Genomic DNA, 16,759 nt, shown 5'->3' on the forward strand with positions numbered 1-16,759 from the left:
GTTTTTTCCCCCGTTTTTCCCCCAGCCTGCAGCTCGCCGTCCCTGCCCCTCCCCCCCGCCGCCGTCGCCGCCGTCGCCGCCCTGGCCCGGGGGGGGGAGCAGCAGCTCCAGGCCCTGGGTGAGACTGGGAGGGACTGGGTTGTACTGGTTTGGACTGGTTTGTACTGGGAGGGACTGGGAGGGACTGGGAGGGGGGAAATGGGGGAAAAATGGGGAAATTTGGGGAAAAAATGGTTAAAAATGGGTTAAAAAGGGTTAAAAATGAGGGAAATGGGGGTTTGGGGTTACTGGTTTGTACTGGTTTGGGGTTTGGGGGTTACTGGTTTGTACTGGTTTGGACTGGTTTGGGGTTTGGGGTTACTGGTTTGGACTGGGAGGGAACTGGGAGGGACTGGGAGGGGGGAAATGGAGGGAGAAATGGGGAAAAAAAGGGTTAAAAATGGGGGAAATATGGGGAAAAAGGGGGGAAATGGGGATTTGGGGTTACTGGTTTGTACTGGTTTGGACTGGTTTGGGGTTTGGGGTTACTGGTTTGGACTGGGAGGGACTGGGAGGGGGAAAATGGGGAAAAATGGGGAGAAAATGGGAAAAAAAGGGTTAAAAATGAGAGAAATGGGGGTTTGGGGTTACTGGTTTATACTGGTTTGGACTGGTTTGTAGTGGTTTGTACTGGTTTGGGACTGGTTTGTACTGGTTTGGACTGGGAGGGCACTGGGTTATACTGGTTTATACTGGGAGGGGGAAAATGGGGACAAAATGGCAAAAAAAGGGTTAAAAATGTGTTAAAAATGGGGAAAATGGAGATTTGGGGTTACTGGTTTGTACTGGTTTGGACTGGTTTGGGGTTTGGGGGTTACTGGTTTGTACTGGTTTGGTACTGGGAGGGGACTGGGAGGGACTGGGAGGGGGAAATGGGGAAAAAAAGGGGAAAAATGGGGGAAAAATGGGGCAAAATGGCAAAGAAAGGGTTAAAAATGGGGGAAATGGGGATTTGGGGTTACTGGTTTGTACTGGTTTGTACTGGTTTGGGGTTTGGGGGTCACTGGTTTGGGACTGGGAGGGCACTGGGAGGGGGAAAATTGGGAAAAATGGGGAAAAAAGGGTTAAAAATGGGGGGAAATTGTGCAAAATGGGGGAAAATGGGGGTTTGGGGTTACTGGTTTGGACTGGTTTGGGACTGGGGGTTACTGGTTTGTACTGGGAGGGGACTGGGAGGGGGAAAATGGGGAAAAATGGGGGGAAAATGGGAAAAAAAGGGTTAAAAATTGGTTAAAAATCAGGGAAATGGGGATGTGGGGTTGCTGGTTTGTACTGGTTTGTACTGGTTTGTACTGGTTTGGGGTTTGGGGGTTACTGGTTTGTACTGGGAGGGACTGGGAGGGGGAAAATGGGGAAAAATGGGATAAAAAGGGTTAAAAATTGGATAAAATGGGGGGAAACGGGGATTTGGGGTTACTGGTTTGTACTGGTTTGGGACTGGTTTGGACTGGTTTGGACTGGGAGGGCACTGGGTTATACTGGTTTGGACTGGGAGGGACTGGGAGGGGGAAAATGGCAAAAAAATGGAGAAAAATGGGTGAAAAATGGGGGAAAAAGGGTTAAAAATGAGGGAAATGCGGATTTGGGGTTACTGGTTTGGACTGGTTTGTACTGGTTTGTACTGGTTTGTACTGGTTTGTACTGGTTTGGGGTTTGGGGTTACTGGTTTGGACTGGGAGGGGACTGGGACAAACTGGGAGGGGATTTGAGGGCACTGGGAGGGGATTAAAGGGTTAAAAATGGGGGAAAATGGGATTTGTACTGGTCCGTACTGGTCCATACTGGTCCGTACTGGTCCGTACTGGTCCATACTGGTCCTTACTGGTCCGTACTGGTTTATACTGGTCCATACTGGTCCGTACTGGTTTATACCGGTCCATACCGGTCCATACCGGTCCGTACTGGTCCGTACTGGTCCATACCGGTCAGTACTGGTCCATACTGGTTTATACTGGTCCGTACTGGTCCGTACTGGTCCATACTGGTCCATACTGGTCCATACTGGTCCGTACTGGTCCATACTGGTCCGTACTGGTCCGTACTGGTTTATACTGGTCCATACTGGTCCGTACTGGTCCATACTGGTTTATACTGGTCCGTACTGGTTTATACTGGTCCGTACTGGTCCGTACTGGTCCATACTGGTCCATACTGGTTTATACTGGTCTGTACTGGTCCCAGAGGTGCTGGCCGCCTTAGGCCCCGCCCACGTGGGGGAGGGGCTGCTGGAGGCGCTGGAGCTCGCGCTGCGATTGGCCGAGGACGACGGCGACTCCGAGGCCACCAGGGTCGCGTGAGTGCCCCCCAAAAATCCCCGAAAATCCCCAAAAATTCCCCGGATCCCCGAAATCCCCAAATCCCAAAAAAATCCCCCCAAAAAATCCCGGGAAATTCCCCCAAAAAAATTCCCAAAAAAGGCAAAAATAAAGAGGAAAAAAAGGGATTTTCTTTCCCTTGGCCACGCCCACTACGCTAAGCCACGCCCACTCCCCAAACCACGCCCACTCCACTAAGCAATGCCATTTACAACAAAGCCACGCCCACTCCCCAAACCACACCCACTCCACTAAGCAATGCCATTTATGACAAAGCCACGCCCACTCCCCTAAGCCACGCCCATTTATGGCAAAGCCCCGCCCACCACGCTCTGGCCACGCCCATTTTGGGCCTTTTGGTGACTCCCAGTCCCTCCCAGTTCATCCCAGTAGGGCTCAAACTCCTCCCAGTCCCTCCCAGTTTGATCCCAGTTCATCCCAGTCACCCCAAAGCCACTCCCAGTTCATCCCAGTATGGCCCAGTCCCCATCCCAGTATCACCCAGTATAACCCAGTCCCCTCCCAGTTTGATCCCAGTCCCTCCCAGTCCCTCCCAGTCCCTCCCAGTGCCCGTCCCAGTCCCTCCCAGTCCCTCCCAGTCCCTCCCAGTCCCCCCCAGTGCCCGTCCCAGTCCCTCCCAGTATAACCAGTCCCTCCCAGTCCCTCCCAGTATAACCAGTATGTCCCAGTCTGGCGCTGCTGGCGGCCGTCTCGGAGCTGTTGGGGAGGGGGCGGCGCCGCTGCTGCCGCGGGCGCTGCCCGTCCTGCAGGGGGCGCTGCGGCCCCCGCCCCCGCCGGTGAGTACTGGTCTGTACTGGTTTGTACTGGTCTGTACTGGTTTGGGCTGGTTTGGGCTGGTTTGGGCTGGTTTGGGGGCTGGGGTTACTGGTTTGGACTGGGACAAACTGGGAGGGGGTTTGGGGGTGCTGGGAGGGAGTTAAAGGGTTAAAAATGGGGGGAAATGGGGCAAAAATGAGGAAAAACTGGTTTTTTTTATACTGGTTTATACTGGTTTGTACTGCTTTGGGGTTTGGAGTTACTGGTTTGGACTGGAAGTGGTTTATACTGGTCCATACTGGTTTATACTGCCCCGTACTGGTCCGTACTGGTTTATACTGGTTTATCCTGGTCCGTACTGGCCCGTACTGGTTTATACTGGTCCGTACTGGTCCATACTGGTCCATACTGGTCCATACCGGTCCGTACTGGTCCATACTGGTCCGTACTGGTTTATACTGGTCCGTACTGGTTTATACTGGTCCATACTGGTCCATACTGGTCCGTACTGGTCCATACTGGCCCATACTGGTTTATACTGGTCCATACTGGTCCATACTGGTCCATACTGGTCCATACTGGTTTATACTGGTCCATACTGGTCCGTTCTGGTCCGTACTGGTTTATACTGGTTTATACTGGTTTATACTGGTCCATACTGGTCCATACTGGCCCATACTGGTTTATACTGGTCCATACTGGTCCATACTGGTCCATACTGGTTTATACTGGTCCCTGTTGCCCCCAGCCCCCCTCCGACGCCCCTGATTGGCTGCTGAATCTCCATGACGACCCCGAGGGGGCGGAGCCTATGGAGGACGACAGCGAGGAGTGGGCGGAGCCTCAGGAGTGAGTGGGCGTGGCCCCAGCAGAGTGGGCGTGGCTCGGTGCTCCGGCCATGCCCATTTATGGTCATGCCACGCCCCCCGCAGGGTGGAAATGGGCGGAGCTTTCCCCGGATTGGCCGAGGCGGCGCTGGGAGCGCTGGGGGAGCTGGCGGAGAACTGCGGGTAACTGGTTTATACTGGTTTGTACTGGCAGGGGAACTGGGGGCACTGGTTTGTACTGGGAGGGGAACTGGGGCACTGGTTTGTACTGGGAGGGGAACTGGGGGCACTGGTTTGTACTGGGAGGGACTGGGAGTGGTTTATACTGGTCCATACTGGTCCATACTGGTTTATACTGGTCCATACTGGTTTATACTGGTTTATACTGGTCCCCAGCTCCGCCTTGTTGCCCTACCTGGATCCCACCCTGGCGGCCATCTTGGATCTGACTCAGGTGAGCCCCTCCCAGTTCATCCCAGTACAAACCAGTGCCCCCAGTTCCCCTCCCAGTACAAACCAGTGACCCCCGAGCCCCTCCCAGTCCAAACCAGTAACTCCCAGTCCCTCCCAGTTCCCCCAGTGCCAGGTCAGAGCCGCCGCCTACGAGGCCCTGGGGAGCGTCTGCTGCTGCGGGAGGGAGCCCCAGACTGGTTTGTACTGGTTTATACTGGTTTGTACTGGTTTGGGCTGGTTTGGACTGGGAGGGAACTGGTTTATACTGGGAGGGACTGGTTTGGACTGGGAGGGCACTGGGATGAACTGGGAGGGCTTAAAACGGGTCCATACTGGTTTATACTGGTTTATAATGGTTTATACCGGGTGGAACTGGGAGGGGGTTCAGGGTTTACTGGTTTATACTGGTTTGGACTGGGAGGGAAGTGGGTTATACTGGGAGGGCTTTAAATGGGTCCATACTGGTCCGTACTGGTCCATACTGGTTTATACTGGTCCATACTGGTCCATACTGGTCCATACTGGTCCGAACTGGTCCATACTGGTCCGTACTGGTCCATACTGGTTTATACTGGTCCGTACTGGTCCCGTACTGGTCCATACTGGTCCGTACTGGTCCATACTGGTCCGTACTGGTCCGTACTGGTCCGTACTGGTCCGTACTGGTCCATACTGGTCCGTACTGGTCCGTACTGGTCCGTACTGGTCCGTACTGGTCCGTATTGGTCCATACTGGTCCATACTGGTCCGTACTGGTTTTTACTGGTTTCCCTTCCAGCGCCCTCCCCCGTCCACCAGGGGGCGCTCCAGGCCCTCCTGAGGGGGCTCGGGGCCGACCCGGAAGTGGGCGGGGCCCTGGGGGCGGTGGGCGGGGTCGGGCGGATCCTGCAGCCCCCAGGCCACGCCCACAAGGAGTGGCTGGAGCCCATTGGACGAGCCCTGTGTGACGTCATCACCGGGGAGGTGAGGGGCGGAGCTGGAACACGAAGGGGGCGGAGCTTAAATAATAGAGGTGGGAGTGGGTTAAAATGAGGTGGGCGGGGCTTAAGAAGGTGTTGAGGGGTTGTGGGCGTGGCTTAAGAGCAGTGGGTGTGGCTTATTGTGGGTTTATGCGTGGTGGGCGTGGCTTAGGGGGTTTGACTGGTGGGGGTGGGCGTGGTTTGGGGTGGGCGTGGCTCAGTTAAGCCCCTCCCCCTCGCAGATCGCCTGCCTGAGGTCGCGGGGGGGACGGCGACGAGGACGAGGTGGGGGCGGGGCTCCCAGTGCAGCCCAGTTTGATCCAGTTTGATCCCAGTCCCTCCCAGTTTGATCCCAGTTTGATCCTAAACCTGTCCCAGTCCATCCCAGTTTGCTCCCAGTCCCTCCCAGTCCATCCCAGTTTGCTCCCAGTCCCTCCCAGTCCCTCCCAGTCCCTCCCAGTCCCCTCCCAGTCCCTCCCAGTCCCTCCCAGTTTGCTCCCAGTCCCCTCCCAGTCCCTCCCAGTCCCTCCCAGTTTAACCCCGCCCCCCCCAGACCTCCCAGCGCTCCGAGCTCCGCGAGACCGCCTCCGATTGGCTGCCGGAGCTGGGCGTGGCCATGGCCCGGGAGGGCGTGGCCGGCACCGGAGGGGGCGTGGCCTTCCCGCCCCGCCTCTTCCGCCGCCTCCTCCCCTCCCTATTGGCCGCCCTGGCCGACCCCGCCCACCCGGGGGCGCGCTCCTGGGCGGCGGCCGTGATTGGCCAGCTGGGCCACGCCCTGGGGGCGGAGGCCACGCCCTTCCTGCCGGATTTGGGCCCCGCCTTCCGATTGGCCGCCGGCGACCCCGACGACGAGGTCAGGGCCAACGCCTTCTACGCCATTGGCCGGATCGGGGAGGCCGTAGGACACGCCCACCGGGAGTATCCGCCAATCGCAGGGGAGGGGAGGGGCTTGGGGGGTAAGCCACGCCCACCACCCTTAAACCCCTCCCACATATCTGTAAATATACTTAAGCCACGCCCACAACCCTTAAACCCCTCCCACATTTCTATACATGAGCTTAAGCCACGCCCACCACCCTTAAGCCACGCCCACCGATGTTTAACTCCCCCATATTTCCATAAATAGACTTTAGCCCCGCCCACCAACCTTAAACCCCTCCCATATGTCTGTAAATATAGTTAAGCCACGCCCACCACAGTTAAACCACGCCCACCGCCCTTAAACCCCTCCCACGTTTCTGTAATTGCACTTAAGCCCCGCCCACCGTGCTTAAACCCCGCCCATATTTTAATATATGGATTTAAGCTCCGCCCACCACCCTTAAACCCCTCCCACCGCCTATAAGCCCCGCCCATTCCACTTAAGCCACGCCCACAACTGCCTTAAAGGGCTGAAGCCACGCCCAGTGCCCACAAGCTCCTCCCACCAGCCTTAAACCCCACCCACATTTATTTAAATGGGCTCAAGCTCCTCCCACACTCTCTAAGCCACGCCCACAATTCCATAAAAGGGCATGGGCGCCTCCCATTCACTTAAACTCCGCCCACAGCTTTTTACAGGCTCTAAGCCCCGCCCACAAGCCTTAAACCCCGCCCACACTCCATTAAAATGGTTCAGACCACGTCCTCCACACTTAAACCCCGCCCACAACTCATTACAGGCTGTAAACCCCGCCCACTTTCTCGTGAAAGGCATCAAGCCCCGCCCACCACCCTTAAAACCCGCCCACATTATCTTAAAATGTGTTAAACCCCGCCCACCACCCTTAAACCCCACCCACATTTTAATAAAAGGCTTTAAACCCCGCCCACTGCCCTTAGACCCCGCCCACCACCCTTAAACCACGCCCACATTCTATTAAAGGGCTTTAAACCCCGCCCACCACCTTTAAACCCCGCCCACCACCACAAGCCACGCCCCCACTCCTTTAAAACCCCCCAAACCCCGTCCCCATTCCCATATAAGGCCAAGCCCCGCCCCCATTCCCATATAAGGCACCCAACCCCCTCCCGCTCCCCAAGCCCCGCCCCTTTTTCCTTAACGGGCGCTCAGGGGGGCGTGGCCGGGGGCGGAGCTCTGCTGCCACGCCCTCCGGCCCGGGGGGGGAGGGGCCCGGCCGGGTCCGGGACAACGCGATGGGAGCGCTGGTGCGCCAGCAGGGGGCGCTGCGCGACACGGTACTGGTCAGACTGGGTTATACTGGGAGGGACTGGGAGGGGTTTGGGGTTACTGGTTTGTACTGGGAGGGGGTTTGGGGGTTACTGGGAGGGCACTGGGCCGTACTGGTTTGTACTGGGAGGGAACTGGTTTGTACTGGGAGGGGGTTTGGGGTTACTGGTTTGTACTGGGAGGGACTGGGATGAATGGGGAGGGGGTCACTGGGAGTCCATACTGGTCCGTACTGGTCCGTACCAGTCCGTACTGGTCCATAATGGTTTATACTGGTTTATACTGGTCCGTACTGGTCCATACTGGTCCGTACTGGTCCGTACCAGTCCGTACTGGTCCATAATGGTTTATACTGGTTTATACTGGTCCGTACTGGTTTATACTGGTCCATACTGGTCCATACTGGTCCGTACTGGTCCGTACTGGTCCATACTGGTTTATACTGGTCCATACTGGTCCATACTGGTCCATACTGGTCCATACTGGTTTATAGTGGTCCGTACTGGTCCGTACTGGTCCGTACTGGTCCATACTGGTTTATACTGGTCCATACTGGTCCATACTGGTCCATACTGGTCCATACTGGTTTATACTGGTCCATACTGGTCCGTACTGGTCCATACTGGTTTATACTGGTCCGTACTGGTCGATACTGGTTTATACTGGTCCATACTGGTCCGTACTGGTCCGTACTGGTATGTACTGGTCCATACTGGTTTATACTGGTCCGTACTGGTCCGTACTGGTCCATACTGGTCCGTACTGTCCATACTGGTTTATACTGGTCCGTACTGGTCCGTACTGGTCCATACTGGTCCATACTGGTCTGTACTGGTCTGTACTGGTCCATACTGGTCCATACTGGTTTATACTGGTCCGTACTGGTCCATACTGGTCCATACTGGTCCGTACTGGTCCGTACTGGTCCGTACTGGTCCGTACTGGTCCGTACTGGTCCGTACTGGTCCGTACCGGTCCGTACTGGTTTATACTGGTCCATACTGGTCCGTACTGGTCCGTACTGGTCCGTACTGGTTTATACTGGTCCCTACTGGTCCATACTGGTCCGTACTGGTCCGTACTGGTCCGTACTGGTTTATACTGGTCCATACTGGTCCCTACTGGTCCATACTGGTCCATACTGGTCCGTACTGGTCCATACTGGGCAGGCGCTGCTGCTCCTGCTGGGGGCGCTGCCGCTGTCGCAGGATCTCGAGGAGGAGGAGCCGGTGCTGCGCTTCCTGCTGGGGCGGGGCCCGACACGGTGAGCCGGAAACACCCAAAGTCACCCCAAAAATACAGCCCAAAATCAGCCCCAAAACCACCCAAAGTCACCCCAAAAACACCCAAAAACACAGCCCAAAATCAGCCCCAAAATCAGCCCCAAAAACACCCAAATTCACCCCAAAAACACCCAAAAATACAGCCCAGTATTCAGCCCAAATTCACCCCAAAAATACCCAAAAACACAGGCCAATATCAGACCCAAAATCAGCCCCAAAAACACCCAAAATCACCCCAAAAACACCCAAAAACACAGCCCAAAATTCACCCCAAAATCAGCCCCAAAAACACCCAAAATCACCCAGAAATACCCAAAAATTCACCCCAAAATCAGCCCCAAAAACACCCAAAATCACCCCAAAAATACCCAAAAACACAGCCCAAAATTCACCCCAAAATCAGCCCCAAAAACACCCAAATTCACCCCATAAATACCCAAAAATACAGCCCAGTATTCAGCCCAAATTCACCCCAAAAATACCCAAATTCACCCCAAAATCAACCAAAAATACAGCCCAAAATCAGCCCCAAAAATGGCCAAAATCACCCCAAAAATACAGCCCAAAATTCACCCCAAAATCAGCCCCAAAAACACCCAATATCACCCCAAAAATACCCAAAAATACAGCCCAAAATTCACCCCAAAATCAGCCCCAAAAACACCCAATATCACCCCAAAAATACCCAAAAATACAGCCGAAAATTCACCCCAAAAACACCCAAAAATACAGCCCAGTATTCAGCCCAAATTCACCCCAAAAATACCCAAATTCACCCCAAAATCAACCAAAAATACAGCCCAAAACCAGCCCCAAAAATGGCCAAAATCACCCCAAAAATACAGCCCAAAATTCACCCCAAAATTCACCCCAAAAACACCCAAATTCACCCCAAAAATACCCAAAAATACAGCCGAAAATTCACCCCAAAATCAGCCCCAAAAACACCCAAATTCAGTCCAAAAATACCCAAAAATTCATCCCAAAATTCAGCCCAAAATTCACCCCAAAATCAGCTCCAGAAACACCCAAAATCACCCCAAAATCACACAAAAATACAGACCAAAATTCACCCCAAAAACACCCCAAAATCAGCCCCAAAAACACCCAAATTCACCCCAAAAATACCCAAAAATACAGCCGAAAATTCACCCCAAAATCACCCCAAAAACACCCAAAAATCACCCAAAAACACACCCGAAAATTGAGCCTAAAATCAGCCCCAAAAACACCCAAAAATACAGCCCAAAATTCAGCCCAAAATTCACCCCAAATTCACCCCAAAAATAACCAAAAATTCATCCCAAAAATACAGCCCAAAATTCAGCCCAAAATCAGCCCCAAAACCACCCAAATTCACCCCAAAAACACCCAAATTCAGTCCAAAAATACCCAAAAGGTCATCCCAAAATTCACCCCAAAATCAGCCCCAAAATCAGCCCCAAAACCACCCAAAATCACCCCAAAAATACATCCCAAAATTCAGCCCAAAATCAGCCTCAAAAACCCCCAAATTCAGCCCCAAAAATACCCAAAATCACCCAAAAACACACCCGAAAATTGAGCCCAAAATCAGCCCCAAAAACACCCAAAACCACAGCCTAAAATTCACCCCAAAATCACCCCAAAATCACCCCAAAAATACCCAAAAATTCATCCCAAAATTCACCCCAAAAACACCCAAAATCAGTCCCAAAACCACCCAAAATCACCCCAAAACCACCCAAAAATACAGCCCAAAATTCACCCCAAATTCACCCCAAAAACACCCAAATTCACCCCAAAATCACCCAAAAATACAGCCCAAAATTCAGCCCCAAAAATGGCCAAAATCACCCCAAAAATTCATCCCAAAATTCACCCCAAAATCAGCCCCAAAAACACCCGAAATCGCCCCAAAATCACCCAAAAACACACCCGAAAATTGAGCCTAAAATCAGCCCCAAAAACACCCAAAATCACCCCAAAAATACCCAAAAATTCACCCCAAAATTCAGCCTCAAATTACCCCAAATTCACAACAAAAATACCCCCAAATTCACCCCAAAACCACCCAAATTCAGCCCAAAATTAATCCCAAAAACATGCAAATTCAGCCCAAAATCAATCCCAAAATCACCCCAAAAATACCCAAATTCACCCCAAAATCACCCAAAATTCAGCCCAAAATCAGTCCCAAAAACGCCCAAATTTACCCCAAAATCACCCCAAAAATACAGCCCAAAATTCACCCCAAAATCAGCCCCAAAAACACCCAAATTCACCCCAAAATCACCCAAAAACACAGCCCAAAATCAGCCCCAAAATCACCCCAAAACCACCCAACAATGCATCCCAAAATCACCCCAAAAATTCACCCCAAAATTCACCCCAAAATCAGCCCCAAAACCACCCAAAATCGCCCCAAAATCACCCAAAAACACCCCAAAAACACCCAAAAATACAGCCCAAAATTCACCCCAAATTCACCCCAAAAACACCCAAATTTACCCCAAAAATACCCAACAATGCATCCCAAAATCACCCCAAAAATTCACCCCAAAATTCACCCCAAAATCAGCCCCAAAACCACCCAAAATCACCCCAAATCACCCAAAATCACCCCGAAAACACCCAAAAATACAGCCCAAAATTCACCCCAAATTCACCCCAAAAACACCCAAATTCACCCCAAAATCACCCAAAAATACAGCCCAAAATTCAGCCCCAAAAATGGCCAAAATCACCCCAAAAATTCATCCCAAAATTCACCCCAAAATCAGCCCCAAAAACACCCGAAATCGCCCCAAAATCACCCAAAAACACACCCGAAAATTGAGCCTAAAATCAGCCCCAAAAACACCCAAAATCACCCCAAAAATACCCAAAAATACAGCCCAGAATTCAGCCCAAATTCACCCCAAAAACACCCAAATTCAGCCCAAAATTCAGCCCAAAAATATCCCAAATTCACCCCAAAATTAACCCCAAAAACATGCAAATTCAGCCCAAAATCAATCCCAAAATTCACCCCAAAATCACCCAAATTCCGCCCAAAATCAGCCCCAAAGATTTTTAGATTTTCCCTCTAAAAATCTAATTTTTACCCAAAATTCCATTTTTTCCCAAAATCCCCAAAAAGTCCCGCACAATTCCCAATAAATTCCCCAAAAATCCTAAATTTTTCCCCCAAATTCCTCATTTTTCTCTCAAAATTCCCAAATTTTCTCCCAAAATTCCCAAATATTCTCCCAAAATCTCCCCATTTTTCTTCCAAAAAAAACCAATTTTTTCCCCCAATTTTTCCATCCAAAAACCCAAATTTTTCTCCACAATTCCCACATTTTTTTCCCAAAATTCCCAAATTTTCCCTCCAAAACCCCCGATTTCTTTCCCAAAATTCCCAAATTTTCCCCCAAAAACCCAATCTTTTCATCACAATTCCCAAATTTCCCCCAAAATTCCCAAATGTCCCCTCTAAAAAAACCAAAATTTTCCCCAAAATTCCCAAATTTCCCCCCAAAATTCCCTTAAAATTCCAATTTTCCCAAAAAAATCAAAATTTTTTCCCAAAAATCAAATTTTTTTCCCACAATCCCCACATTTTCCCCAAAATTGCCAAATTTTCTCCCAAAATTCCCAAATTTTCCCCTCTAAAAAACCAAATTTGTTCCCAAAATTCCCAAATTTCCCCCCAAAAATCTGAATTTTTCCCAAATTCCCCCGATTTTGCCCCATTTCCAGCTCCTCCCGCACCTCCCCGAGCTCGTGCGCGGCGTCGGCCCCGCCCTGGCCCTGGGACGGCTCCAGCCCGGTCAGGAATTCCGGGATTTGGGAAAATTTGGGCAATTTTGGGGAGTTTTGATATTTGGGGAGCAATTTTGGGAAAAAATGGGAATTTTGGGGAAAATTTGGGGGGAAATTTTGGGGGGATTTTGGGGAAAAATGGGATTTTTTGGGGGAAATGTATCGTAATTTTGGGGAAAATATTCAGGGAATTTTGAGAAATTTGGGAATTTTAGGGAGTTTTAGAGAATTTGGGGGAGAATTGGGGATTTTTGGGGGAAATTTTAAGATTTTGGGGGAAATTCGGGGAAAATGGAGAATTTTGGGAATTTTGGAGAATTTGGGGGAAAATTTTAGGATTTTGGGGGGAGAATTTGGAATTTTTGGGGGAATTTGAGGGAAAATGGGGATTTTGGGGGAAATTTTTGGGGAATTTTAAGGAATTTTGGGGAAATTTTGGGGATTTTAGGGAGTTTTGGAGAATTTGGGGGGAAAATTGGGATTTTTGAGGGGAACATTTGGGATTTTGGGGGAATTTTGGAAAAAATGGGAATTTTGGGGGAATTTTGGGAATTTTGGAGAATTTGGAGGAAACTTTGGGGAATTGAGGGGGAAATTTGGGATTTTTGGGAGGAATTTGGGGAGAAATGGGGATTTTGGGGGAAAATTTAAGAAATTTTGGGGGAAAAATTGGGAATTTTGGGGGAGAATTTTAGGGGAGTTTTGGGAATTTTGGAGAATGTTGGGGAAAATTTGGGGATTTTTGGGAGTTTTAGAGCATTTGGGGGAAAAATTGGGGATTTTGGGGGGGGAAATTTAAGATTTTGGGGAGATTTGGGGAAATTCGGGGAAAATTCAGGATTTTTGGGGGAAATTTGGGATGTTTGCGGGGAATTTGGCTTAATTTGAGGAATTTTGGGGGAAATTTTGGGGGAACTTGGAAGAATTTTGCAATTTTTGGGGGGAAAACAGGATTCTTAGATGGATTTTTGGGGGAATTTTGGGGTAAATTTGGGAATTTTGGGGGGAAATTCGAGAATTTTAGGGAGTTTGGGAGAATTTGGGGGTAATTTTGAGATTTTGGGGGGATTTTGGGGAAATTCTGGGGTAATTTCAGGAATTTTGAGGAATTTGAGGAGAAAAGTTGGAAATTTGGGAGGAATTTTGGGGGAAATTTTGGCATAATTTTGAGAAATTTTGGAGAATTTGGGGGAGATTTGGGATTTTGGGGGGAAATTCGGGGAAAATGGGAATTTTGGGGGGAATTTTGGGATTTTTGGGGGGATTTGGGATTTGGGGGGAATTTGGGGGAAAATGGGATTTTTGGGGAGATTTTGGGGGAATTTTGGGGTTTTGGGGGAGAAAATTTGGAATTTTGGGGGGATTTTGGGAGTTTTGGGGAAAATTGCAGAATTTTGGGGAATTTGAGGGGAAAATTTGGGATTTTTGGGGGAATTTTGAGAAATTTTGGGGGAAATTTGGGAATTTTTGGGAATTTTGGAACAATTGGGGGAAAATTTCAGATTTTTGAGGAGATTTTGGGTGGCATTTGTGGAAAATGGGAATTTTGGGGGAAATTTTAGGAAAAATTCCAGAATTTGGGGGAAAATCTGGGAATTTTGGGGAATTTGGGGAAAAAAATTGGAATTTTTTGGAGGCTAATTTGGGCTTTTCACTCAATTTTAGGGAGATTTTGGGGAAAATTTGGAGAAGTTGGGAGCAATTTTGGGGGAAAAATTGGAATTTTTGGGGGAAATTTAGGGGGATTTTGGGGGAAATTTGGGAAATTTTTTGGGAAATTTGGAAATATTGTGTGGGATTTTGGGGGAAATTTGGGAATTTTGGGAATTGTTGCAGAATTTTGGGGGAAAATGGGAATTTTTAGGCAAATTTGGGGGAAAATTTGGTGGGAAAAATGAGAATTTTGGGAAATTTGGGGGAATTTGGGGGGAAAAATTGGGAATTTGGGGTGAAATTTTGGAATTGTGGGGGAAATTTTGGGATTTTGGGGGAGTTTTTACTTTTTTTCTTTTTTTTTTCTCATTTTTTTCTCATTTTTTCCTTTTTTGGTCACTTCTTGGCCCCGCCCCCTTTGGTCCCGCCCCCTCAGATCTCAGCCAATCGCTGCTCGCTCTGCTCCGCCAGGTGGGCGGGGCCGACCCCCAGCGCTTCCGGGAGGGCGTGGCCTCGCTGGACCCCGCCCACGCCGCCATCTTGTCTGGGATGTTGGGTGACGTCATCGGCAGCCAATAAAAATGGAGGATGATGAAAAGGAGGCGTGGTTTGTTCTGAGGGGGGCGAGGCTTAAAAAGTTGGGAATTTTCCCAAAATTCGTGAAAATTTTCATAAATTCTGCCCAAAATTCCTGAATTTCACCCAAAATTTCACCGAAAATTTGCCCAAAACTGCAAAAAAAAGTTGTTGTGAAAATGTAAATGACATCGCGGCTAATTTGCATACAATTTGAATAAAATTGCAGAGGAATTCTCCGAAAAATTAAGAAAAATTTTCCGAAAAATTCAGTCCAAAATTTCCTAAAATTTAAAAAAAAATTCCCCAACAATTTCAACAAAATTTCCTCAAAATTCCCAGATTTCCACCCAAAATACCCTAAAAATCCCAAATTTTACCCCAAAACCCCCAAATTTCACCCCAAAATTCTCAAATTTTACCCCAAAAATCCACAAATTTCACCCAAAAATTGCCAAAAACTTCCTCAAAATTCTCAAAATCCCCAAATTTCACCTAAAAATTTCTCCAAAATTCCCAAATTTTCACCCAAAATCCCCAAATTTCACCCCAAAATTCCCAAATTTCACCCGAAAATTCCAAAAAACTTCCTTAAATTTTGAAAAATCCCCAAATTTCCACCCAAAATTTCCTAAAATTCCCAAATTTGACCCCAAATTCCCAAATTTTACCCCAACATTCCCAGAAACATCCTCTAAATCCCCAAATTTTTACCCAAAATTCCCCAAATTTGACACAAAGTCCCCAAATTTCACCCAAAAATTTCCAAAATTTCACCACAAAATTCCCCAAAGTTCTGAAGTTTTACTTAAAAATTCCCAAATTTCACCAAAAATTTCCCAAAACCGCCTCAAAATTCCCAAAATTCCCAAATTTTTACCCAAAATTCCCCAAATTTTACACCAAATCTCCAAATTTCACCTAAAAATTGCCAAAATTCCTGAATTTATCCCCAAAATCCGCAAATTTCATGTCAAAATTCCCAGAATTCCAGAATTTTCACCCAAAATTCCCACAATTTACCCCAAAATTCCCCAATTTGGCCCCAAAATCCCCAAATTTCACCTCAAAATTCCCAGAAACGTCCTCAAAATCACCAAATTTTTACCCAAATTTCCCCAAATTTCACCTCAAAATTCCCCAAAAATCCAAAATTTCACCCCAAAATTCCCAAAAATTCCCAGATTTGACCCCAAAATCCCCAAATTTCACCTAAAAATTCCCAAAATCCCCAAATTTCACACAAAAATTCCCACAAACTTCCTCAAAATTCAAAAAATCCCCAAATTTTCACCCAAAACTCCCAAATTTCCTCCCAAAATTCTCCAAGATTCCCAAATTTGACCCCAAAATCCCCAAACTTCAACTAAAATTTTCCCAAAATTCCAAAATTTTCACCCAAAATTCCCAATTTTGACCCCAAAATCCCCAAATTTCACCCCAAAATTCCCTAAAATCCCGAAATTTTACCCCAAAATCCCCAAATTTCACCTAACAATTCCCAAAATTCCCAAATTCCCAAATTTCACCCCAAAATTTCCTCAAAATCCCCAAATTTCACCTCAAAATTCCCCAAATTCCAACATTTTACCACAAAATTCCCAACTTTGACCCCAAATTCCCCAAAATTCTGAAATTTGCCCCAAAACCCCCACAAAAAACCACACAACTCCATGTAAGGCCGTGTGGGCGTGGTTTATTGCCGCGGGGGGCGGAGCCGCACGCTGATTGGTCCGTAGGGCCGGGGCTGCTCCAGCTTCACCCGGCGGGCGGCGCACAGCTCTGCGGGGGCGGGGCTTAGCCAAATATGGGCAAAGGGGCGGGGCTTGCTGCTGGTGCTCAAAGGGGCGGGGCTTGGGCAGCGCTATTTAAAGGGGCGGGGCTTAAATATCGATAATTAAAGGGGAGGAGCTTAAATATT

At 48.9% G+C, this 16,759-nt stretch overlaps 1 protein-coding gene across 1 annotated transcript; it reads left to right on the forward strand.

Moving 5' to 3' along the window:
- The first annotated feature begins 15 nt into the window (after positions 1-15).
- Positions 16-14,841, forward strand: LOC135292405 (collagen alpha-2(I) chain-like). The gene is made up of 14 exons (XM_064406614.1): positions 16-118; positions 2,221-2,332; positions 3,044-3,151; positions 3,880-3,980; positions 4,064-4,141; positions 4,355-4,412; positions 4,530-4,608; positions 5,190-5,374; positions 5,613-5,655; positions 5,924-6,288; positions 7,424-7,564; positions 8,710-8,804; positions 12,547-12,616; positions 14,734-14,841. Exons 4-14 carry the CDS (start codon positions 3,943-3,945, stop codon positions 14,839-14,841), a joined length of 1,260 nt encoding a protein of 419 aa, XP_064262684.1. The 5' UTR covers positions 16-118; positions 2,221-2,332; positions 3,044-3,151; positions 3,880-3,942.
- The last annotated feature ends 1,918 nt before the right edge of the window (positions 14,842-16,759 follow it).

This window comes from Passer domesticus, unplaced genomic scaffold (genome assembly GCF_036417665.1).
Source record: "Passer domesticus isolate bPasDom1 unplaced genomic scaffold, bPasDom1.hap1 HAP1_SCAFFOLD_337, whole genome shotgun sequence".
Classification (NCBI taxonomy): Eukaryota; Metazoa; Chordata; class Aves; order Passeriformes; family Passeridae; genus Passer; species Passer domesticus.